Source organism: Mobula birostris, chromosome 3 (genome assembly GCF_030028105.1).
Source record: "Mobula birostris isolate sMobBir1 chromosome 3, sMobBir1.hap1, whole genome shotgun sequence".
NCBI classification, from domain to species: Eukaryota; Metazoa; Chordata; class Chondrichthyes; order Myliobatiformes; family Myliobatidae; genus Mobula; species Mobula birostris.
The window spans coordinates 40,613,352-40,640,579 of NC_092372.1; the positions used below are offsets into that span (position 1 = coordinate 40,613,352).

The 27,228-nt window shown below is 42.0% G+C and overlaps 1 protein-coding gene across 3 annotated transcripts in view; it reads left to right on the plus strand.

The window, feature by feature from the left end:
- Positions 1-460: 460 nt before the first annotated feature.
- LOC140194983 (integrin alpha-2-like) overlaps positions 461-27,228 on the plus strand; it is a 177,920-nt gene continuing 151,152 nt past the window's right edge. For 2 of the 3 annotated variants that reach the window (XM_072252498.1, XM_072252497.1), the window contains exon 1: positions 461-875. In XM_072252498.1, coding sequence (XP_072108599.1) covers positions 827-875 — 49 coding nt within the window. In that variant the 5' untranslated portion in view covers positions 461-826. The remainder of the gene's footprint in view (positions 876-27,228) is intronic. The other variant, XM_072252496.1, reaches the window with a different exon arrangement.

Below are 27,228 nucleotides of genomic sequence, written 5' to 3' on the forward strand. Positions count from 1 at the left end.
ATAAGCAGTCCATGTTTCGGGCCAAGACCTGTCTTCAGGACTGGAAGTGAAGAAGGAAGACACCAGAATAAAAAGGTGGGGTGAGGGGAAGGGGACTAGTCAGAAGGTGAGAGGATAGGACAGCTTTAGAGAGAGGTGTGCAAATGAAAACAAATGTCGACTAGTTCAGAGAGGCAATTAGTTGGCATACATGAGATGGGCTGAAGGGCCAGCTTCTTTACTGTACGGCTCTGCCTCTAAGACTGCTCAAAATGGAAGAGAAAATGTTGGGCGAGTAATAAGGGCTACCTAAGGTCGTCAGAAGCACACAAAGTCTTGCATAATCAGTGCAATGAATGCATGACATCAAAAGCTGCCCACATTCCTTACTCTGTTTGCCAACTCCTACCCCATCAGTTCCCACGACTGCTTCATTAGCTACCTCAGAATACACAACTGCAGAACGGAAGCAAGTCGTGCTGAGTCATTAACAAAGGACAAATAGGTTATATTTGTGCTAGGAGACAGTGTTACAGTCTGGACAGAGTTAATAAATTCCGGTGGGAGGAGTTAGTTAACAGTCGGGAGTTCAGTCATTTAATGGATAGAAGAATGTGTATAGTGTCTCAATTCTTCTTGGAAGGTGCGGCTCTGACTCAGAAAGTAGATACATGGTAAAGTAATAAGCATTGACATTCAGGACTGTATCTGATTGAGGTGAACAGGCAGCGAGAGTGTCAGTATAGCTGCAAACAGCAGCCAGAAAGTGTGCAAGTACAGTAATCATCTCAGATCTTTGGTGCCGAAAGTTGAAAGAATTTGAAGTTGACTGAGTTCACGGCCAGCAATGGATCTCAACATACGAGAAATTGTTTGTTTCTTACTCCTTGTGCAAGGTAGGAATATTATAAGGTTAATAAAGTACTTCAATTTTATTCAGAGCTCTGAATTCTGAAAGTATTTGAGAAAGAATCAATCCTGTTTTAAGTATAATAATAGATCAGAGCTGTGCCTGGTATAATGTTAGCTTCAAACTTCTGCTTTTGTGTAATTTTGTTTATCTGTATGTTTAATCGTTCCACATTTTTAAATTGTTTGCATGCATCTGTAATGCGCTGAGCCAGTTTCATTGTCTGCTCTCCTACTCCAGCAGTATTGACAAAAGCAAGTAGCCTTTTCTCTTCCAAAAAACAACCCTTATTTGTGTTTTAATGCATCTTTAACTGAATTCAAGTGAACTTTAGACGCTGGACGCTAGTTAGACGCTATCTTGTAGGTATCCCAAAAGTAAAAGATCTAGCAAAAGATTGTTGTCCTAAAAACTGGTGGCAAAAGTCTCAGCAACGTTTAAACTGAGATTTCACTTGGAGTGAAATGGTAACAGGAGCTCTAAAATGGAAACAAGTTTTACTTAGAAACTTTCACTGATAACTTTCAAGGTCAATTTAGTACATGGATTTAAAACAAAGGTTGTAAAGCTACGCCTTCTGCTATTTCTGTAAAGTTTTTTTTGCTTTGAGCTTTGAACATCGAATTATATATTGTTTTAAATGCTCTAAACAATATGTGCACCACTTGTTTAAAGTCATATTCTGCAACCTAATCCTGCACATTTGCCAATGAGCAATCCTTTTACATCTGTTAATTGAACCTGAATTAATAGGAGGCACCCAGTATAGGCAGAGCCGCTGGTTTATAGCCTAAAGTCATGTTTGTTCATGTTTCACAAAGGCGTGTTACTAGACGTTTCAGTCAATTGTTTACCCTCAGGCTACATGTTGTTTGCAATATTTGTTACGAAGTTGAGTTTATGGGGAGTGCCGTAGTTAAGTTACTAGATAATCCGTTTGTTTAAACTAATGATTCAGTGAATGTGATTTTGAGCCTAACAAACTCAGTTTGAGAATTTCAGTTCAGTTTATAGAACTTGAAGGTTAAAAGTTACAGAAGAATTAATAAGTATTACCGCAAGTAATGTGGATTGCAATGAAAGTCCTCCATGTTAACTGATGTCCCCAAGAGAAGAAAACTTAGCTTTCAATTCCGTATCAATCTAGGTGAACCTTTGCTTTAGGAAGATGCACACTGCCTCCTTGTCTAAAAGCGCTTTCAGGATGCCTTCAACTGAGTCATGGAATCTGTGAACAGATTGAAGGTATTTATAAATGGGAGATATAAATCTTGATGGAATTGCCCACAGGTAAATGATCACATTCTGAGATTATGAGGAGGCATACGAGGAGTGGGATCAGCTCATTGGTGTCACAACAACACCTTACACTCAACCTCAGTAAGACCAAGGAATTGATTGTAGACTTGAGGAAGGGGTAATCGGGGGAACACGCAGTAGGTCTCATCGAGGGGTCAGCAGTGGAAAGGGTGAGCAGCTTCAAGTTCCTGGGTGTCAACATCTCTGAAGGTCTATCCTGGGCCCAACATATTGATGCAATTATGAAGAAGGCATGCCAGCAGTTATATTTCATTACGAGTTTGAAGAGATATGGTTGATCACTAGCAAATTTCTACAATGTACTGTGGAGAGCATTCTGACCGACCTGGTATGAAGGCTTCAATGCTCAGGATCGGAAAAAGCAAGAGAGGGTTGTAATCTCAGCCAGTCCATGATGGTCAATAGCCTCCCCACCATCGAGGACATCTTTGACAGGCAATGTCTCAAATAGGTGACAATCATCATTAAGGACTCCCACCATCCAGGGCATACCATCTTCTCATTACTATTATCAGAGATGAGATACAGAAGCCTGAAGACACCCACTCAATGTTTTAGAAATGGCTTCTTCCTCTCAACCATCAGATTTCTGAATGTGCCATGACCCACAAACACGGACAGTTTTACGGACATACCTAGGGATCTGTGGTGCTCAGAAAGATGAAGCCCCTTCCCAGTGTCCATAAATAACAGTGACAGCTGTCACTCCTCACTAGACTACACATGAAGTCTAGCAGCAGGCTGGGATTCTGAGATTTTTACAACTAGGATTAGAATCCCCACAATTTACAAAGGGGGTCCCAATCAGGAGATTGCAGAAGTGTATAACTTTATTCATTTATTTAACCCCTTTATTAATGAGATGCTACATCATTATGCTATCTGTACATCAGATTATGTCCCAATCTATCCTTCCCTCTAACAGTCTCCATATTCCTACAGTTTATCCTCTCTGAAGCCCCAATGAAATTCTGGTCTCTTTTGAACTGAATTGTTGAGTTTAGGGTGGTAGCTCTCCATCAGGTATTCCAGACCACAGCCAGCTCCTAAGTGAGTGAACTCTGGCCTGCAGACGTTAAAAAGTTTCCCTGCCCTTTTCTTAAGCAGCCTTCAGCTACCTCTTTAGGAGTTGCAGGTGACGCCTCTCAAGCCCTGGCTGGGTGGAGTTTGATCTGCACACAAATTTCAATCAGGATCCCGCAACCAGGTTCTCAACCTGATTTACTCGTGCAAACAGAGACTCTCTAGCCATGGATAAGGAGCTGAATTCTATTAGGGATCTGGTCAATTATCACATTGATTGGGCCAGATAGATTATCACCAGTAATTTATAGGATCAGAGACTTCTAATCAAAATTGAGGTTATTGGCATATACACTGTATATGTAAGACAGTGCTAGAAACATTATAACATAAACAAGAGAAAATCTACAGATGCTGAAAATCTGAGCAACACACACAAAATGCTGGAGGAACTCAGCAGGCCAGGCAGCATCTAGGAAAAGAGTATAGTCAATGTTTCAGGCTGAAACCCTTCAGCATAGTTCTTTGTTTTGTGGATGTCTGGCAAAGGTGAATCTCAGAGTTGTATACTGCATATATACTTTGATAATGTATCTTGACCCTTGAATGTGCCTTAAGTAAATATGCATCTCACACTTCAGGCCAGGTTGACATAAAGCGACGTGCTAAAATTTATTTTGTGACTATATATGCCTGGATCATAATTAAATTGACTTTATTACTTGCATCCTTCATATACATGAGAAGTAAAAATATTTACGTTACATCTGTCTAAATGTGCAATTTATAATAAATAGTATGTACAACAATATATAACATAGAAATACAGTTGTGTCAGCATGAATTAATCAGTCTGATGGCCTGGTGGAAGAAACAGTCCTGGAGCCAGTTGGTCCTGGCTGTTATGCTGTGGTACCGTTTCCTGGATGGTAGCAGCTGGAACAGTTTCTAGCTGGGGTGACTTGGGTCCCCAATGATCCTTTGGGTCCTTTTCAGAATCCAGTTTATTATTACCGGCATGAGATGTGAAATTTGTTAACTTAGCAGCAGCTATACATTATCATATACATATACATAATACTATACATAATCTAGCAGAGAGAGAGAAAAATAATAATAAAATAAAACAATAAATAAGTAAATCAATTATGTGTATTGAATAGATCAAAAAAAGTGCAAAAACAGAAATACTGTATATTTTTTAAAAAAGTGAGTTGGTGTCCATTTAGGAATCGGATGACAGAGGGGAAGAAGCTGTTCCTGAATCACTGAGCGTGTGCCTTCATGCTTCTGTACCTCCTCCCTGATGGTAACAATGAGAAAAGGGCATGCCCAGAGTGCTGGAGGTCCTTAATAATAGACGCTGCCTTTCTGAGACACCGCTCCCTAACAATGACCTGGGTACTTTGTAGGCTAGTGTCCAAGATGGAGCTGACTAGATTTACAACTTTCTGCAGCTTCTTTCAGTCCTGTGCAGTAGCCCCTCCATACCAGACAGTGATGCAGCCTGTCAGAATGCTCTCCACGGTGCAACTATAGAAGTTTTTGAGTGTATTTGTTGACAAGCTAAATCTCTTCAAACTCCTAATAAAGTATAGCCAGTGTCTTGCTTTCTTTATAACTACATCGATATGTTGCGGCCAGGTTAGATCCTCAGATATCTTGACACCCAGGAATTTGAAGCTACTCACTCTCTACACATCTGTCTTTGTAAATGTCTTGAATAGTGGGAGATTCACACCTACAGATGCGCTGGGCCGTCCGCACCACTCTCTACAGAGTCCTGCGATTGAGGGAAGTACAGTTCCCATACTAGGCAGTGATGCAACCAGTCAGGATGCTCTCAATTGTGTCCCTGTAGAAAGTTCTTAGGACTTGGAGGCCCATACCAAACTTCAACTGTCTGAAGTGAAAGAGGTACTGTTGTGCCTTTTTCACCACACAGCTGGTATGTACAGACCATGTGAAAGTCTTGGTGATGTGTATGCCGAGAACTTAAAGCTGTTCACCCTCTCCACCCCAGATCTATTAATGCAAATAGGGGTTAGACTGTCTCCATTCCTCCTGTAGTTCACAATCAGCTCTTTGTTTTTGTAACGTTGAGGGAGAGATTGTTTTCTTGACACCACTGTGTCAGGGTGATGCCTTCTTCTCTATAGGGTGCCTCGTTATTATTTGAGATTAGGCCAATCAGTGTAGTATTGTCAGCAAATTTAATTAGCAGTTTGGAGCTGTGGGTGGCGACACAGTCATGAGCATACAGAGTAAAGGAGGGGGATTAGGACACAGCCCTAAGGGACACTTGTGAGAGTCAGAGGGGCAGAGGTGAGGGAACCCACTCTTACCACCTGCTGGCAATCTGACAGGAAGTATGTGATCTGACTATGCAATGTGTGATGTGTGTGACTATATGTACTGTGCTTTGCACCTTGGGCCCAGAGGAACAATGTTTCAATTAACTGTATACATGTATGTGATGGCTAGTTCTTCACTTGTGAAGATCAGGAGGGAAGTAGGACTTTTCTTCCTGCCTGCACCGCGTAGGTTTATAGAGAGGATTGGTGTGCACGGACTGATTCCACTCTTTAGGCAGAGGGACGTTCCACAATGGCACAGCAAGCTGCGATGACTGTGGCGACCGCAAGGCTGTAGGTTGAGTATCAGAGTTTTCCTTCTCCAGACAGACTGACTGGCAAGGCTAACGAGTCCCATCTACCTAGGTTTGGAATTGGATTAGTCCTTCTTGGCTGCCAACCTGCCTGCCCAGTTATATTGCTGGACACTGGGTCGCACCGTGACATGGCAAACTCAGTATGAACAGGGACACCAGGTGAAGGTGTTGCTATGGGCACAGTAGTGTAGGAAAGGCCATATGCGAGTGAACTCCTGCATGGCAAGCCAAACCGTTGGTCCTGCGGCGTTCAATACACCTGAAAAGGAGAGGCTATGAAAGAAGTTCCACCTTTCTTAAGTGAGCAGGACGTCCAGGCCTGTCCCCATACAGATATATATAATTGAATGAAAATAAACTTGACTTTTAACTTGAGCATGTATGCACAGGTGCAATGGAGAAAAAATAATTGTAGCAGCATCTCAGGCACATAGCATAAAATACACAGCATGCACGAGGAAAACATACATCATATAAGAATGGAATTAGAATGAAAACAATAACATCTATTGTAACACAAAGTGGATATTGTGTTGCTATACTGAGGTAGTGATTAGTGTTTTGCAGATTGTTTCAAGAACCAGACGGTTGAAGGAAGTTGCCATTCTTGAACCTAGAGTCATGAAAATTCAGGCTTTTGTACCTCTTGCTTCATTTTTCTAAGTGTTTTCTTTACCTTTAATCTTCCTCTTCTTTCACAGCTGTCTTACTACTGAGATTCTCTAACTCTTCTAAGGTTCTGTACACATTCTACATCATAACATTTGTTGTTTCTGTGCACCTCCAAACAAATTGTCACATTTCTTTCCAAAAATGACAAATCAAGCAAAATCCAGTGTCATTACTTTATTGCAGAAAACTCTGCTAGAAGTTTACAAGTATATTGAAGATGAGCACCAGCAAAGTGAAATATATGTGCATTTATAGCTCTTAATGTTTATTCCACCAATCAAGGAAACAATGATTTTTTTTGTGCTGACATTCCCAAGCACCCGCATACATTGTCAACCATACAAACTTCTGTAAATGTACATACTCATTTATCAGTTTTGTATCCTGTTCCCTCTCGGTTAAGATAAAGTTTCCTTTGTCACTCTTGGCCAGCCATCATGAATGTAGATGAATGCAGCCTGTTTTACAAAAAGTGAGCAACTCTGGGGGAGGGATTCAAGCGAAAGACTTACTGTTTGCTATTTCTACAGCAGAGAAAAAAAATGTTTAATCAAGAATACTGTGAATTATAGCAGTACTATAAAACAAATTCTGATTTCGTTTTTAATGTATACTATATTGCTAGAACCAAAGTTTTTTGAAGTCTTTTGGTCATCATTTTCTTTTCTCTGTAGACTAATCATTAAAATTTAATTATTATAGTTGTGGTACAATGACTTCATCCCTCCCAGTGTTAACTGGCAGTGAACCAGACATGTAGGAGTAAATTCTTCAAGTGTGAACTGTTTTGCTCAATGGGATTTCTGATGAAGGCATAACGTCTTTCCTCGATAGAAATCCATCTCCGTTGCCACACTTCTATGATGTCATGTCCTCACTGATAAAGCAATTAATAACATTAACCTTGAATTTGCAGTGAAATGCTCTTCTCTAATAGAGCATAAGGAAGTTTCATGAAAAATATGTAATGAGAGGGACTTAAGTTTAAAGAAGCATTTTAAGATAACTTTACATATAAATAAAGAAAAGAGACGCAAAAGACCTGCAGAGGCTGAATATGGGCAACAATCTTCTGGAGTAACACCTGTCAGAGGTGTGGTGTAAGAACGTAGAACATACATCAGAGGAACTGGCCCTTTGGCCCACAACATTGTGCCGAATCAATCAAATGGCTAACTAAACTAATCTCTTCGGCCTACACAGTGCCCGTGTACTTCCATTTTCCTTACATTCATTTGCATATCAAAGCATCTCTTAAAAGGTTCTAATGTCTCTACCACCACCCCAGGCAATGCATCCTAGGCACCTTCCATTCTCTGTCTTTTTTAAAAAAAACTTGAACCCTCTGCATCTCTTTTTAAATTATGCTACCTTACCTTAAATGCAAGTCCTCTGGTATTAGACACTTAAACCCTTTGAAAAAGACATTGTCTATCCACTCTATCCATGCTTTTTATAATAAAATCTCTATCAGATCTCCCCGCAGCTTCCATCACTCCAGAGAAAACAACTCAAGTTTGTCTAACCTCTTGTTATAGCACATGCCCGCTAATCCAGAAAACATCCTGGTGAGCCTCTTTTGCACCCCCTCCAAAGCCTTAACACACTTCTTATAATGGATCAACCAAAACTGTACGCAATACTCAATGTGTAGCCTAACTAGAACTTTATAAAGTTGGAACATAATTTCCTGACTTTTGAATTCATTGCCTTGACTAATATAGGCAAACATGCGATATGCCTTCTCAATCATCCCATCAACCCATGTAGCCACATTCCAGGAGCTATGATCTTGGACTCAAAGATCCCTCTGCTCATAGATAGATAGATATACTTTATTGATCCCGAGGGAAATTGGGTTTTGTTACAGCTGCACCAACCAAGAATAGAGCATAAATATAGCAATACAAAAAACACAAACAATCAAACAACAATATGCAAACTATGCCAGATGGAAATAAGTCCAGGACCAGCCTATTGGCTCATCAACACTTTTTAAGCATCTTGGTCTTAACAGTGTACTGTTTCTTTGCACTTGACCCACATGTGAAGTTCAACACTTCACACTTGCCTGAATTAAACTCTGTCTGCCATTTCTCTGCTCATATCTGCTACTGATCTACATCCTGTTGTATTCTTTGCAGTCTTCTACATTATTCACAGCACCACCAATCTTTGGAATCATCTGCAAACTTACCAATCCACTCATCTATATTATTTGGTTATTTATATAATTCACAAACAGAGGTCCCAGTACAAATCCCTGCAAAACATCATTAATCACAGACCTGCAGCTAGAATAAGTCCCTTCAACCTTCTATAGCTAAGCCAGTTCTGAGTCCAAATGGCTAATTCGCAATCGATCCCATGCATCTTAATCTTCCGGATGAGCCTTCCATGAGGAACCTTTAAGGTGTTTGACAAGGTCCCTCAAGTAAGGTTCATCCAGAAGACAACAACTACAGCTCTACCTTCAACAATCAAGTTCATTACATCATCAACAAACTCCACTAAGTTAGTAAGACACGACTTGCCCCACATAAAGCCATTCTGGCTTTTCTTCGTTAGGCTATGGTTTACCAAATATTCATAAATCCTATCCCTAAGAATTCCTCCAATATCTTCCCTACCACTGATGTGAGACTCACTGGTCTGTATTTTCCAGGATTGTTCCTTGTTCCCTTTTCAATAATAGAGCAACATGACCTATTCACCAGTCTTCCAGGACCTCACCTGCGTTGAGAGACGACACAAAGATGTTGGTCAAGGGCCCAGCAAGCACCTCTCCTTCCTCTCTTAATAACCTGTGGTATATTCAACCAGGCCCTGGAGACTAGTCCATTTTCATGCTCTTTCAATGACCCAATACTACTTCCTCTTTTCCTCAAAATGCTCAGCACTGATCTCCCTATCCTCCACGTCCTCCTCATTGGTAAATAATGAAGTAAGGTATTCATTAAGGATCTTGCCCACATCTTTTGCATCCAAGCAAATGTTCTCCCCTTTATCCCTTTATTTGTTGATGTTCCAGGTCCTATTGCAGGGTTTCAACCTGTAACAACAACAATTCCATTCTTCCCGCAGATGCTGCTCATTCCCATTGAGTTCCTCCAGCAGATCGTTTATGGCTGAAAGAAAGAAGGCATGCCTTTCACTAACTGAAGATGTCTCAAAATGCTTTCCAACTAAGAACTCTAAAACTGTCATTTGCACTGTAAGTGTCAGCATCTAAAATTAGGAATAGCAATTCTTTCATATGAACTACAAATGACACTTCCAGGCCAATAACATCTTCCCCTTCACTGCCCACTATCAGAGACAAATCAAATTGTTTGCAAACTTGACACTGACCTGACCTAAACCTCAGACATTATCTCTCTCCATCACACAAACCTCTTCCTTTCACCCCATTTCCTCTAGCGCCACAGCCTTGTGCTTCTACAAAATTGTCCTGCTGCTCGTCCGTATTTTCAATCACTCCACTGCTGCTTCTCATTTCCTCAGTTGCCTAGACCCTGTCAGTGAAATCCCTTCCTAAAATGCCTCCTCATCTACACATCCCAGTCTTTAAGTTGCTACTTAAAATTTGCCTCTTCTGTTATCTCCTCATATGGCTTATTTCTGTGGCATCCCTTGGAATACTTTACTGTTAAGGGTGTTGCATAAATCTTAGTTGTGATTGTAATATAGAAATTATTTGAATGCAGTAATATGCCGCAAATATCAATGTGATGTGACCAGATAATCTGCTGTTTAATAATGCTGATGGTATTAGTTCAGGAATAAATATTGACCTGCGCACTGGATAAAGTTCCTCTTTGCCTCTTCAAATTAGTTGCTTTATGATCGTTTAAAACCCATCTAAGAGGCAGATATGACTTCAGAATAATACAAATTCAAGTTCAATTGCCATTCAACCGTACATAAATACCCATGAACTCAGCCAAAACAACATCCCTCCAGGGCCAAGGTGCAAAACACTGTACCAGCAGTCACACACAGCACAAGGCACGTATAAGATAGCAGTAAACATACAGTCACATAAAAAAATATGATAGTCCAACATCCTGAGTGGCATGTTCTGTAGATTGATGATACATGGCTGTTGTCAGCAAGAACAAGCCTACAGCAGCCAGATCATCACACTCCAGTGCAGCCACGGATGAATGCCATCCAGCTTCTTCCATTGAATGAATGCCTGAGGGGCAGCCCCAGACCCAACCCAGCATGGACTCAAGCGTGCCCACCACACCTCTGCTCTCTCCCACACTGCCTCCAGTGACTCTTGCCCGGGCAGCTCCAACAGGCAAGCCTGTGGCTTGAGGACCTGGTGTGCTGAGACCATGCGGCTCCCCTGCCGCCGGCCCAATGAGCCAGTGAATCAGACTCGCGGCGGTCCTGCAACCACAAGAAAAATGTCCAGAGCAATCACTCGCTCGGTTTGTTACACCATGTATCACCTCGGCACACTGACTCCCGCACCTTCCTGTGGCAGACAGCAACACGGTCCACACCAAGTCCAGCTCCTTGTCTATCAAGCAACTGGCTAATGGGGTAGAATTGCAGTATTTGATGTTCAGAATATTCAGCAATGCCTTGCAATTGTAAATAAAGTCATACAGGATGAATAATTACACCTTTGGTTTGATCTGGAGTGGCCGTGCGATCATTCTCAATGCCATCTTACCGAAACTCGAAAGGGAACACTTTCCATTGTGCAGCAACCAAAGGCCAGGTTATATGCTGACATGATGAAAGATAGGTAAGAATCATAAATATGAATGCTGATTACAAAAAAATCTATATTTTTTGTAAGTTTGTGATTACCATCAGAGGATATATGATTTTTCTTTTATTATGTTGCACTTGAACCGAAACAACTTCTTGCATTTCAAAGTTTTATTAAAGCTGATGTGGCGTTCCCAGAGGGAAGGGAGCGCAGGGATATGAGCCTCCCCAATGGTTTTCAACGTGTTAAAGACAGAAATACACATAATTTAGACTGTAAGACCACAAGATATAGGAGCAGAATTAGACCATTGACCCATCGACTCAGCTCTGCCATCCATTCCACCATGGCTGATTTATTGTCCCTCTCAGCTCTATTCTCCCGCTTTCTCCCTGTACTTTTGCCCTTACTCATCACGAACCAATCAATACAACCAATGACTTGGCCTCCACAGCCACCTGTGGTAATGAATTCCACAGATTCACTACCCTCTGGCTAAAGAAATTCCTCCTCATCTCTGTTGTCAATGGACATCATTCTACTCTGATGCTGTGCTTTCTAGTCCTAGACTCAACTATAGGAAACATCCTCTACAAATCCACTCTTTCTAGACTTAATACTTGATAGTTTTCAATGAAATCCCCCCTTGTTCTTCTAAACTCCAGCAAGTACAGGCCCAGAGCCATCAAGTGCTCCTCATACATTAACTCTTTCATTCCCGGGATCATTTTAGTGAACTCCTCTGGATCCTCTCCAATGTAAGCATATTCTTTCTGAGGTAAGGGGTCCAAAACTGCTCACAATACTCCAGGCCAGGGCTAACTTCTTGCACGTACTCCACCAATGCTTGGTCATGTGCACACCTTGACATGTTTAGCCATGTGCTTGCATTAATATGATGCCATTTCACCAGAGGATTAGTCTGAATTTCTCTTTCGGAATAATGATCAGGTACAGTTGATCTGTACTGCAGATGCTGCGTTTTAGCCTCCAGGCATTCAGTATTAGAAGCATGTCAGTAAGCATGCGTAGATCAGTAGCTCTGGGATTCTAGCTCTGATGTGGTACATCCTATCACAACAAGAGAAAATCTGCAGTTGCTGGAAATCCAAGCATTACACACAAAATGCTGGAGTAAGTCAGCAGGCCAGGCAGCATCTATGGAAAAGAGTACAGTCGACATTTCGGGCCAAGACCCTTCATCAGGACTGGAGAAAAAAGATCAGAAGACAGAGTAAGGTTGTGGGTGGAGGGGAGGAAGAAATACAAGGTAGAGGTGATGGTTGAAACAAGGAGAAAGCGAGGGGTGAAGTACAGAGCTGGATATACTGGAGGCCACACCGGGAGCACCAGATATAGTAGGTGACCCCAACAGGCTCACAGGTGAAGTGCCACCTCACCTGGAAGGACTGCTTGGGGCCCTGAATGGTAGTGAGGGAGGAGGTGTAGAGGCAGGTGTAGCATTTGTTCTGCTTGCAAGGATAAGTGCCAGGACAGAAATCAGTGGGGAGGGACAATGGGAGTTGCATAGGGAGCAATCGCTGCGGAAAGCAGAAAGTAGGGGGAGGGAAAGATGTGCTTGGTGGTGGGATCCCATTGGAGATGGATCGTTTCCTACCCTGTGACTTGGACAGACCCAACCAGTTCCCTCCACCGCCGCTCTCCTCTCTCTGGCAGAACTGGTCCTCACTCAATAATTTCTCTGACTCCTCCCACTTCCTTCAAACAAAAGGTGTAGCCATGAGCACTCACATGGGTCCCAGCCTTTTTGTCGGGTTCATGGAACAGTCTATGTTCCAAGCCTACACTGATGTCCGCCCCCACTTTTCCTAGGCTATATCCTGCCCTCAAATTTACCTGGTGCATTTCCGACCCCCCCCCTCCCAACTTTCTGCTTTGTGCGGAAATCACTCCCTACACGACTCCCTTGTCCCTTCATCCCTCCCCACTGGTTTCCCTTCTGGCACTTATCCTTGCAAGCAGAACAAGTGCTACACCTGCCGCTACATCACCTCCCTCACTACCATTCAGAGCCTCAAACAGTCTTTCCAGGTAAGGTGACACTTCACCTAAGAGTCTGTTGGGTCATCTTCTGTATGCGGTGCTCCCAGTGTGGCCTGCTTTATATCGGTGAGAGCCGACGTAGATTGAGAGACCACTTTGCCGAGCACCTACGCTCCGTCAGCCAGAAAAAACGGGATCTCCAGTGGCCACCCATTTTAATTCTACTTCCCATTCTGACACGGCAGGCCATGGCCTTCTCTACTTCCTTGATGAGGCCACGCTCAAGTTGGAGGAGCAACACATTATTTTCTGTCTGAGTAGCCTCCAACCTGATGGCGGGAGCATTGGTTTCTCAAACTTCCAGTCATGAGACCTTCGCTTGACCATTCCCATTCACATTTCCCCCTCACCTTATCTCCTTACCTGCCCGCCATCTCCCTCTGGTGCTGCTCCCCCTTTCCTTTCTTCCATGGCCTTCTATCCTCTTCTCTCTGATTTCCCCTTCTGCAGCCCTGTATCTCTTTCACCAATCAACTTCCCTTCCCCCCCCCCCCCCACTTCTTACTGTGACTTCATCTTTTTTGCCAGTCCTAATGAAGGGTCTTGGTCTGAAATGTTGACTATTCACTCTTTTCCATAGATGCTGCCTAGCCTGCTGATTTCCTCCAGCATTTTCCATGTGGTAAATCCCAGCTTGGCATGTCATGAAATTGAGGGATATCATCGAATACATGAGAATGAAATTCCCAAAAGTCCACATGAACATTTATTCTGCCTTGTCTACAGATAGCTTCACAGCCACAATTTTCAACAAACTTTTGCTGTGCTCTGAAAAGGTCCTTTTTTTTAAAAAAATTTCCACTCAGTGACAAAGCAATTGCTGTAAAAGAAAAGTCTGACCCATAATTTTTGTTAATGAAGAAAAGTGCAAAAGATAGCCATCAGATTATTTATTTTTAGAAGCATTTTCTCCACCTCAAAGGAGAAATTAGCTCAAATGTTTCCAGTGAATTTCCTAAATGACATTAGAGGAAAAGGATTAACATTTCACGTCAATGACCATTTATAAAGTGACATTAGCCATAGAAGACATTAAGCTGATTAAAAACTTCCAGCAATTTCTATCTCTGACAATTTTCAGTACAGTATCTTACTTTGTAGAGGAAGACCATTTCAACATTATAGCTATTATTTGTTCAATAATATAACTAGAGAAAGTCTGTATTACCATTAATTAATTGAAATGTTAAATTTGTTTGCATGATAAATCATCTATTTTCAAATGTGCCTCTAGCTTTTCTCTATAGGCACGATTAATGACTAGCAGAGAATACTTGTTGCCACAACCTCTACCTTCTAGACAGGGACAGTAAAAGCATGAGATCACTAACTGCCGGTGATTCTTGGTGATCCAAGGTGTCAGTGTAAGGCCCACATCAAAGTTGCTGGTGAACGCAGCAGGGCAGGCAGCATCTCTAGGAAGAGGTACAGTCTACGTTTCGGGCCGAGACCCTTTGTCAGGACTAACTGAAAGAAGAGCTAGTAAGAGACTTGAAAGTGGGGGGGGGAGGGGGAGATCCAAAATGATAGAAGAAGACAGGAGGGGGAGGGATGGAGCCAAGAGCTGGACAGTTGATTGGCAAAAGGGATATGAGAGGATCATGGGACGGGAGGCCTAGGGAGAAAGAAAAGGGGGAGGGGGGAAAATCCCAGAGGATGGGCAAGGGGTGTAGTGGGAGGGACAGAGGGAGAAAAAGAAGAGAGAGAAAAAGAACGTGTGTATATAAATAACGGATGGGGTACAAGGGTGAGATGGGGCATTAGCGGAAGTTAGAGAAGTCAATGTTCATGCCATCAGGTTGGAGGCTACTCACAGAATATAAGGTGTTGTTCCTCCAACCTGAGTGTGGCTTCATCTTTACAGTAGAGGAGGCCGTGGATAGACATATCAGAATGGGAATGGGATGTAGAATTAAAATGTGTGGCCACTGGGAAATCCTGCTTTCTCTGGCGGACAGAGCGTAGGTGTTCAGCGAAATGATCTCCCAGTCTGTGCTGGGTCTCGCCAATATATAGAAGGCCACATCGGGAGCACCGGAAGCAGTATATCGACCCAGCCGACTCTCAGGTGAAGTGTCGCCTCACCTGGAAGGACTGTCTGGGGCCCTGAATGGTGGTAAGGGAGGACGTGTAAGGGCATGTGTAGCACTTGTTCCACTTGCAAGGATAAGTGCCAGGAGGGAGATCAGTGGGGAGGGATGGGTGGGGACGAATGGACAAGGGAGTCGCGCAGGGATCAATCCCTGCGGAAAGCAGAGGTGGGGGTGGGAAAGATGTGCTTAGTGGTGGGATCCCATTGGAGGTGGTGGAAGTTACGGAGAATAATATGTTGGATCTGGAGGCTGGTGGGGTGGTAGGTGAGGACAAGGGGAACCCTATACCTAGTGGGGTGGCGGGAGGATGGAGTGAGAGCAGATGTGCGTGAAATGGGGGAGATGCGTTTGACAGCAGAGTTGATGGTGGAGGAAGGAAAGCCCCTTTCTTTAAAAAAGGAGGACATCTCCCTCGTCCTAGAATGGAAAGCCTCATCCTGAGTGCAGATGCGGTGGAGACGGAGGAATTGCGGGAAGCAGGTGGCATTTTTGCAAGAGACGGGGTGGGAAGAGGAATAGTCCAGATAGCTGTGAGAGTCAGTAGGCTTATAGTAGACATCAGTGGATAAGCTGTCTCCAGAGATAGAGACAGAAAGATCTAGAAAGGGGAGGGAGGTGTCAGAAATGGACCAGGTAAACTTGAGGGCAGGGTGAAAGTTGGAGGCAAAGTTAATAAAGTCAACGAGCTCAGCATGCATGCAGGAAGCAGCGCCAATGCAGTCGTCGATGTAGCGAAGGAAAAGTGGGGGACAGATACCAGAATAGGTTTGGAACATAGATTGTTCCACAAAGCCAACAAAAAGGCAGGCATAGCTAGGACTCATACTGGTGCCCATGGCTACACCTTTAGTTTGGAGGAAATGGGAGGAGCCAAAGGAGAAATTATTAAGGGTAAGGACTAATTCCGCTAGACAGAGCAGAGTGGTGGTAGAGGGGAACTGGTTAGGTCTGGAATCCAAAAAGAAGTGGAGAGCTTTGAGACCTTCCTGGTGGGGGATGGAAGTATATAGGTACTGGACATCCATGGTGAAAATAATGCAAGACCCATTACTTTTCGTCAGCTACATGAAAGATTTAGATAAGAATGTACAAAGCATCACTAGTAAGTTTGCAGAATGACAATAAAATAGGTGATGTCATTGACCATTTAAATGGTGATCAGGATGTACAGAGTGATTTTGATCAGCTGGATAAATGAGCCAAGGAATGACAGTGGGGTTTAATTTGGATAAATATGAAGTGTTTTTTTTTGGGATGACAAATGAGGGTGGGATTTTCACAATGAATGGTAGTGTTGTGGAACAGAGGCAATTGGAAGTATAAGTATGTGGTTCCCAGAAAGCGCTGAAGTTGATGGCGTTGGCAATATGCAGTGAACTTTTGCAGGCTGTTCACAAAGCTACTTGCATGTTCAAGGACCCCCCCGACCACCCAGACCTCATCTTGCTGCTGCCATCAGGAAGGAGATACAACAGCCTTAGGTCCCACACCACAAGATACAGATTTTACTACTCTTAGCCAGAGTGGATAACTTCACTCACCTGAAATCTAAACTGATTTCTACAACTCATATTCTCAGTATTTATTTTTTTTATTTGCAGAGTTTGTCTTTTGCACTTCAGTTATTTGTCAGTCATTGTGTGTGTTCTTTTTGTGAATTTTATTATATTTCTCTGACCTACTCTGAACGCCTACAAGAAAATTAATCTGAAGGTGACATATACGTACTTTGATAATTCACTTTGAAATTTGAATTTGAAGTGTCTTCACTGATATACAGGATGATGAAGAAGGCTTTTGGCACACTGGCTTTCATTAGACAGGATGTTGTGTTGGAGTTGTACGAAATATTAGTGAGGCCATGTTTGAAATATTCTGTTAGTTTTGGTCACCTGCTGTAGGAAAGATACTGAGTTTTACTAGGATGTTGCTAGGACTCGAGGGACTGTGCAGTTTGGTACTTTTTTTCAGTTCAGCAGAGGAGAATGAGGAATGATATTTTAAAGGCGTATGACATTATGAGGGGCATAGATAGGACCAATATGCAAAGTCCTTTTCTCAGAGTTGGGGAATCAAGAACTAGGGCCACAGGGTTAAGGTGAGAGAGAAGCAATTAGTAGGAACCTGAGAAGCACTCTGAGGATGGTCAGTATATGAAATGAGCTGCCACTGAAAGTGGTACATGAACAACACTTAAAAGGTATTGAACAGATACATGCAGAGGAAAGTTTTGGAGATATCGGTCAAATGCAGGTAAATGTTGACCAACGTAAATGGGAATCTTTGTTGGCATTGACCATTTGCCCAAAGGGCCTGTTTTCATTTTGTTTGACTGTATGACCACCATCTAGAAGTTGCCCTCCAAACCAAACAGGAATATAATACTGTTCATTTACCATCACTGAGTCAAAATCTTGCATCTCCCTCCCTAATAGCGTTGTGAGTCACGCCACATCTCAATGAGTTCAGCAGTTCAAGAAGGCAGATCTCCACCCCTTATCAAGACCAGTAGGGATTAAGTGTTCTGATAATCATTCAAATGTTAATTTAAAAAAAACAATTTCCTCTTCTCCAACCCTTGATCTTTGCCACTCACCTGGCTTCACCTACCATTTCCAGCTAGCCTCCTTCCCCTCCCCCCACCTTTTAATTCGGGCATCTCCCCTCCCCTCTTGGCCCAAAATGCCTCCCCCTCCCTCCCCCCTCCGCCCTTCCCCCTCTCCCTCCAGCATCTGCAGATTTCTTGTGTTTGTAATTTACCACCCCTAAGTTTTATTAAATTCAACTCAAAAAGCACACTTTTGTCTTATTGCAACACCTAAGGTATTCACATTTAGCTTAAGGTACTGTGATAAGATACAATTAGCTGCATTTGTCACATTTACATCAACACATAGAGTGAAATGTATTGTTTGCATCAATGACCGCACAGGCCTGAAGATGTGCTGGGGGCAGCTCACAAATATCACCATGCTTTCAACGCCAACATAGTGTTCCCACAAAAATTATGAACCCTAACCCACGTGTCTTTGGAATGTAGGAGGAAACCAGAGCACCCAGAGGAAACTCATGCAATCACAGGGAGAATGTAAAACTCCTTACATACAGGAGCAGAGTTGAACCAGGTCTCGGATACTGTAATAGTGTTATGCTAACCGCTACACTACCATATACTCATAAAAATAAATATACTAATTCAATTTTTATTAAACTAACTGAACAAATTTTGTAATATTTAACTAAAAATATAATATAACCTTTTAGTCAATGAATAACACCTTTGCCTTTCAGTCAAAACTTTGAGTTCACTTTCTCACTCTGTTCAAAGTTGACACTTTGGTAGAGCACTGAAGAAATACTGAATGGCCCATGAACACCACTTTACAATTCTTCTTTTACGCTATTTATTTATTCAAAGCCCAAAATCAATGATCCAACTTCCTCGGCCTCATCTCTCCAATCTAATCCCTCCAACAAGCCTTGACTTCCCAATCAATCTCCCCCAGATCCCTCTGGTCCTAATCATCCAATTATCCCCTTCTTGGGATTCAGCTCCTCCACTCAGGAGTCAGATCAGGAAGTTGGCAGTGAAGCGCTGACTGGGCTCTTAAGTTGGGTAGTATTCCAAACCCTGGTCCTTGAGCAACAGCCCTGTCTCTGCTACGAACATCCATGGCTATTCCTACTCCTGGATTTACCCTGAGACGTCTGTTCTGCGCTCCATAGTGTGCAGCACATGGAGAGAAGTGTGTACATGCCATTCAACAGCTTTGTTCCTCAGTGTCACTGAATTTTTATGCATCTGATCTATGAACAAAAGAACTGTTAACGTGCCACATAATTACTGTTTTATAATCCCCTTCCACTACAAACAAATTTCTAGGTCAAAGTCTTTCGGGGTGGAGAGAGGATATGAAATGTGTTTTTGTTATGTCTCTGTTTGAAATAACAATGGGATGCCTGCTTGTGGTGTCAGACTTGGAAATCAAGAAATATATCTCTTTCTGTTTTGGAAGGTTACTATATCTGTATCATATTTCTATTGATGCACCTTTCCCATATAGAACTTTAGTAATATACTGTACTATTGGCCTTCGTTGTAGAGTATGTCGAGACCTGGGTGCAAATCGTGTTGTTAGCGTTTAACTATAGGAGTTACAATATATTCAACTATCTTACAATGCATTGCCTCATCTCAGATGTGTTTAATGAGAAGATCATAAAGAGTATCTTTACTATGTACAGTCCCTTTTGCTTTAAATTGTTCAGGTACATAAGAGTTTAAAGATTAATACAAGTAAGAAAAGAATGTAAGGTATATACCAGGAGAATATGAACTGGTTGCATCACAGCAACAGGTTGTGGGAACATCTCAGTGATGAGGCAAGTGAAGTTGAGTGAAGTTATCCCCTTTGGTTCAAGAGCCTAATGTTTGACGAGTAATAACTGTTCCTGAATCTGGTGGTGTGAGGCCCGAGGCTCTTTTGCTGCCTTCCTGATGGCAGCAGTGAGAAGAGAGCTTATGTGGATGGGGGATCCCTGATGGTGGGTGCTGCTTTCCTGCAGCAATGCTCCATGTAGATGTGCTCAACAGTGGGAATGACTTCACCCATGATGTTTCCATTACTTTTTGTGGGATATTCTGTTCACAAGCATTAGTGTTTCCATGCCAGGCTGTGACGCAGTCAGTCAATGTACTCTCTGTCATACATCTATAAGTTTATCAAAGTTTTAGATGTTAAGGCCAAATTTTAACAAACTCTTAAGGAAGTACACTGCCATGCCCAGCTTAGGACCTCTGAAATGATCAACACTGAGAAATTCAAAGTTGCTGACCCTCTCCACATCTGATACCCCAATGAAGACTGGCTCACAGACTGCCAGCTTCCTCCACCAGAAGTCAATAATCAGCTCCTTGGTTTTGCTGACATTGAGTAAGAGGCTGTTGTTGTGGCACCACCATTCAGCCAGGTTTTCACTACTTCTACTAAATGCTAATTCAGCACCGCCTTTGATTCAGCATACGACAGTAGTATCATCAACAAACTTGAATATGGCTTTGGAGCTGTGTTTGGCCACACAGTCATAAGTGTAAAGTGAGTAAAGCTGGGTTTTGCTGGTGGAGGTTGCGGAAGAGATGTTGTTGCCACTCTGAACTGACTGAGGTCTGCAAGTGAGGAAATCAAGTATCCAATTGCAAAAGGAGGGATCGAGGCCAAGATCGTGAAACTTATTGATTTGTTTTGAAGGAGTGATAGTATTGAATGCCAACCTGTAGTTGATGAACAGCCAAATGGGTAAAAAGGACACTTGTGCTTAATGTCATCATCTATGTGCAAGGAGTGTGGTGAAGAGCGCAGATAATTGTCAGGCTCAGATGATTTTGTTGATAAAGGAAGAAATCACAGCCTTTCATCTCTCAATGCTCTCTAGTGATGGGGGAGATACCAAAATATTGGAGAACTGCTAATGTGGTATTGTTTAAATTGGGGAAAAAGGGGTAAACCAAGTAACTACATACAATTTAGCTTCATTAGTGGGTGGGGAAATTATTTGAATGAATTCAAAAGAGCAGTTTAAATCTTTATTTAAAAAGGCACAGATTAATCAAGATCAGTTAGCATGGATTTGTTAACTTGTTAGAATTTTCTGAGAAGCTAACAAGAAGGATTAATAAGGGCAAATCAATTTTGGAAGGGCTTCTAGAAGTTCCAACAGGGCACTTAGTCCAAAAAATGTAAAAGCTATCTAACCCCAGCAAATGTGGCTAATTGGAACTAAAATTGTGAAGCAATAGGAACTGTTTCAGTATTGTAATTGGAAGGCTATACTTTTAGGGTTCCAAAGGCATCAGTATTTGGTTCACTTTTTTTGGTACTACATAAAAGGGATCTAATAGTCAGGAGCACAATAAAGAAATTTGCCCAAATTGTCCGTGTAATAATCAGAACAAAAGGCTTAAACTATCAATTTTTAATTATCACCGACAACCAGATTTTGAATTGCGCTAGTTCTATAGTTTTAAGGAGGGTTGCCACAGGTGCTGTTGACTTGAAGTTCAGGAAAAAGGTGAAGATGCAGGACCTCAAAGAGAGGAATTTCTTTAGAATATTCTTTGTGCCATGCAGAAATGAGCACAGAAATAAAAGGCTAGCACAGATAAACGAGGAGCTCAAGACAGTCATCTAAAATGAAATAATCTTTTTCATTCAATCATTTAAAAAGGCATGCAGCAAATAAAATTTAATTCAGCAGAGGATTCAAAAACCAAGGGGTATGGATCATTGGAAGAATTAGATATGAGATGTGGGATAACTTTGGCAGCTAGATTTGATCGAGTCAGTTCTATCATCACATTTACAAAGTACTGAAATCTATCACCTTAGGACTGTAAGACCTTTCATTGTCCTCCAAGATAAGTCAAATTTTTGATCAAGATTTAAATTTGTGGTCTAGGTGTGGAAATTATTTAAGGCATCAGAATGATAACCATCAGCTGGAAAGCTGAGCAGAACAATGACAAAATGTTGAAATTGTACAAGGCATTGGTAAGGCCAAATTTGGAGTATTGTGTACAGTTCTGGTCACCAAATTATAGGAAAGATGTCAATAAAATTGAGAGAGTACAGAGGAGATTTACTAAAATGTTGCCTGGGTTTCATCTCCTAAATTACAGAGAAAGGTTGAACAAGTTAGGTCTTTATTCTTTAGAGTGTAGAAGATTAAGGGGGGACTTGATAGAGGTATTTAAAATTATGAGGGTGATTGATAGAGTTGACATGGATAGGTTTTTTCCATTGAGAATGGGGGAGATTCAAACAAGAGGACATGAGTTGAGAGTTAAAGGGCAAAAGTTTAGGGGTAACATGAGGGGGAACTTCTTTACTCAAAGAGTGGTAGCTGTGTGGAGGCAGGTTCAATTTTGTCATTTAAAGTTAAATTGGGTAGATATATGGACAGGAAAGAAATGGAGGATTATGGGCTGAGTGCAGGTTGGTGGGACTAGTGAGAGTAAGTGTTCGGCACGGACTAGAAGGGCCAAGATGGTCTGTTTCCGTGCTGTAATTGTTATATGGTTAAAAGAAATGTAATCCTGACAAGAATAAAATGATGCAATTTGAAAGATGAAGTAAGGGTAGGAAACGCATAATAAGTGGAAAAGCCCTAGGGAATGTTAATTAGCAGAGAGAGTTTGGAGTACAAGGCTATAGATCCCTGAAAGTGATGGTGTGGGTAAATAAGGTAGTGAGTGCTTACAAGAAAATGAATCTCAGGGTTGTATATGGGGACATAATGTACTTTGATTAATTTACTTGCGACTGTTTTGAACTTTAATTATGGGATGTTTGACATCATGAGACATAGAAGATGAATGTCTAGACATGATGACACATATTCATAAGCCATACCTGGAGTGTTATGAGCAGTTCTGGTCTCTAACTTGTAGAAAGGATGTGATTGGGCAAGAGAGGGTGTCAAGCAGATTCACCGGGATGGTGTCTGGACTGGGATATTTTAGTTATGAGGAGGCAATGTCTTAGAGAATCAGAGTGGACGGCTATGTGTGGAGCCAAAAGAGATGGAGATTTTGAACAATTTCTTTTCTTCGGTATTCACTAAGGAGAAGGATATTGAATTGTGTAAGGTAAGGGAAACAGATAGGGTAGTTATGGAAACTATGATGATTAAAGAAGAGGAAGTATTGGCGCTTTTAAGGAATATAAAATTGGATGAGTCTCCGAGTTCTGACAGGACATTCCCTGGGACCTTGAGGGAAATTAGTGTAGAAATAGCAGGGGCTCTGACAGAAATATTTCAAATGTCATTAGAAACAGGGATGGTGCCAGAGGATTGGAGTATTGCTCATGTTGTTCCATTGTTTAAAAAGGGTTCTAAGAGTAAACCAGCAATTATCGGCCTGTGAGTTTGACGTCAGTGGTGGGTAAATTCATGGAAGGTATTCTTAGAGATGGTATATATAATTATCTGGATAGACAGGGTCTGATTAGGAACAGTCAACATGGATTTGTGCGTGGAAAATCATGTTTGACAAATCTTATTGAATTTTTTGAAGGGGTTACTAGGAAAGTTGATAGGGTAAAGCAGTGGATGTTGTCTATATGGACTTCAGTAAGGGCTTTGACAAGGTTCCACATGGAAGGTTAGTTAGGAAGGTTCAATCGTTAGGTATTAATATTAAAGTAGTAAAATGGATTCAGCAGTGGCTGGATGGGAGATGCCAGAGAGTAGTGGTGGATAACTGTTTGTCAGGTTGGAGGCTGGTGACTAGTGGTGTGCCTCAGGGATCTGTACTGGGTCCAATGTTGTTTGTCATATATATTAATGATCTGGATGATGGGGTGGTAAATTGGATTAATAAGTATGCAGATGATACTAAGATAGGTGGAGTTGTGGATAATGAAGTAGGTTTTCAAAGCTTGCAGAATGATTTAGGCCAGTTAGAAGAGTGGGCTGAAAGATGCAGATGGAGTTTAATGCTGATAAATGTGAGGTGCTACATTTTGGTAGGGCTAATCAAAATAGGACATACATGGTAAATGGTAGGGTATTGAAGAATGCAGTAGAACAAAGGGATCTAGGAATAATGGTCCATAGTTCCCTGATGGTGGAATCTCATGTGGATAGGGTGGTGAAGAAAGCTTTTGATACACTGGCCTTTATAAATCAGAGCATTGAGTATAGGAGTTGGGATGTAATGTTGAAATTGTACAAGGCATTGGTAAGGCCAAATTTGGAGTATTGTGTACAGTTCTGGTCACCAATTTATAGGAAAGATGTCAACAAAATTGAAAGCGTACAGAAAAGATTTACTGGAGTGTTACCTGGGTTTCATCTCCTAAGTTACAGAGAAAGGTTGAACAAGTTGGATCTTTATTCTTTGGAGCGTAGAAGGTTGAGGGGGGACTTGATAGAGATATTTAAAATTATGAGGGGGATAGATAGAGTTGACGTGGATAGGGTTTTTCCATTGAGAGTAGGGGAGATTCAAACAAGAGGACATGAGTTGAGAGTTAAAGGGCAAAAGTTTAGGGGTAACATGAAGAGGAACTACTATACTCAGAGTGGTAATTGTGTGGAACGAGCTAACAGCAAAAGTGGTTGAAGCAGGTTCGATGTTGTCATTTAAAGTTAAATTGGATAGATATATGGACAGGAAAGGAATGGAGGGTTATGGGCTGAGTGCAGGTCGGTTGGACTAGGTGAGAGTAAGGGTTCGGCATGGACTAGAAGGGTCGAGATGGCCTGTTTCCATGCTGTAATTGTTATATGGTTATATAAACTAGATTTGTTTTATGTAGAGCAGAAGAAACAGTGGGGAAGCCTGATAGAGGTATACAAACCTTTGAGGGGAATACATAGTACAGATAGTAGGAATCTTTTTGTCTCGCCCTGGGTGGAAATATCCAAAACCTGAGAACACAGGTATTAGATGAGAATAGAAAGTTTAGAGGGAACCTGAGGGGATATTTTCCTTCACACAGCAAAGTAGCTAGTATCTGGCAAGTACTGCCTGAAGAGGTTATGGAGCAGGCAATCTCGTAATATTTAAAAAGCATCTAGACAAATATCTGAATTGCAAAGGTGTGCAAGGCTACAGGAAATGGGACTAGTAAAAGGTATCTATAGTAGCCAGCATGAACCAGGTGGGCTGAAAGGCCTGTTTTGGTTATACAATTCTATAATTCAGTGACAGCAATAGGAGGTGGTTTGGTCAAATAGTCTGTATCTGTGATGTGCAATTTATTCTATGTCAATCTGTGTAATGCACAGAGGAAAAAAAAGTGCTTCCAATGAGTAGAAGTGGAGAAGTGTACAGCAGACTCCAGCACTGACCACTGGACTGAATTAACTGTTTCAGTGCAACACACTGTGTGCCTTCCTTCCTCTGAACACCTCAATTCTCTCTAGCATTGTTCTACCTGAATGATCTCCAAGCAACGCACAAAATGCTGGAGGAACTCAGCAGGCCAGACAGTATCTGTGGTCAGGTTGGGGAGGTCCAGCCCTCCACCCTGCATGCCCCCCACACCCCGCCCCCGGTTTCATCAGTTATCTCTTTTCCATAGATGCTGCCTGGCCTGCTGAGTTCCTCCAGCACTGTGTGTGTGTGTGTGTGTGTGTGTGTGTGTGTGTGTGTTGGTTGCTTGGATTTCCAGCATCTGCAGATTTTCTCTAGTTTGAGAATTATCTATCTCCAAATGGGTTTACTCCCCACATCTTGTGGTACTGTCGAAGTATTTATTACTGCAAATATAAGCACTCAGAACACTCATACAGAACACAATGAGGTTGCATTTTTTTTTCTTCTAGACACAGTCAGGTTCGCCACTGAGTCCATCCCAGGTCTCATTCACTTATCCTATATGTCTTCCCCAACCAGCAATGCCTCCTGTCTTTACTGTTTTCTATGCACATGTTTTTTTTTGTGTGTTCCAACTTGTCCTCTGATATCCACAGTAGTTTCTAGAGAATCAGAAGATAAGCATAACAGATGCTTGTGGTTGGAATAGTGTTGTGCAATATGACCAATAACAAGCATCATGCTACAGACACTTTTGCCTACAAGGCTTAATAGCCCTTGCACAAGCAATACCATGGCATTGCTACTTAGCTTGTGACCAAGGTGGAGCAATATTAGTACTATATTGACCAAGCACCTTGGGCATCATGGAAAGTCTTTGATCAAGCTGAGGTGTGGTCTGCTCGGACTGAAGTTTAGAGTGTGGTTCTTCAGGCTCCCGTAATGCAAATAGGGCATAATCTGGATGGTGAGGGTCTTTAATGATGGGTGCCGCCTTTTTGAGGCATTGGCTCTTGAAGAGCACTGCAGGGGTGGGGAGGATTGCGCCCATCTGGAGCTGGCTGAGTCTACAACACTCTACAGCCTCTTGCAATCCTGTGCGGTGAAGATTCCTCAAACTCCAAAGAAAGCAGAGCCTCTGGTGTGCCTACATTGTGATTGCATCAATGTGTGGTGCCCAAAATAAATCCTTAATGCCCAGGAACTTGAAACTGCCTCCCCCTTTCCACAGCTGACCCTTGAACGAGGACTGGGGTGTACGTTTTCACAACCTCCCCTTCCTGAAATCCACTATCAACTCCTCGGTCTTGCTGACATTAAGTGATATAACGAAGACTCTTGTAAATTTCTATAGATGTACAGTGGAGGGCATTCTGGCTTGCTGCATCACAGTCTGGTATGTAGGCTCTAATATACAGGACTGCAAGAGGTTACAGATGATTGTACAGATGACTGCAACCCTCCCCACCACAGGGGGCACCTTCAAATGGATGCCTCAAGAAGCCCGTAAGGACCTTCATTAAGGACACGTGCTCTTTAATAAATTTCATGACATGCTGATAATATTGATTCTGGCTCTGAGATACAAGAGCCTGTAGATCCTACACAATAACTTAGGAAAAGCAAATTTCACTCCACCTGACAAAGGGTCTCGGCCCGAAACGTCGACTGTACCTCTTCCTAGAGATGCTGCCTGGCCTGCTGCGTTCACCAGCAACTTTTATGTGTGTTGCCTTCACTCCACCATTAGGTTTCTGAATGGTCAATGAATCCACAAGCACTAATTTAGATTATGAAGACACGCAATCCTCGTTTATTGTCATTTAGTAATGCATGCATTAAGAAATGATACAATATTTCCTCCGGTGTGATATCGCAAAACACAGGACAGAGCAAGACTGAAAAAAACTAACAAAACCACATAATTATAACATATAGTTACAA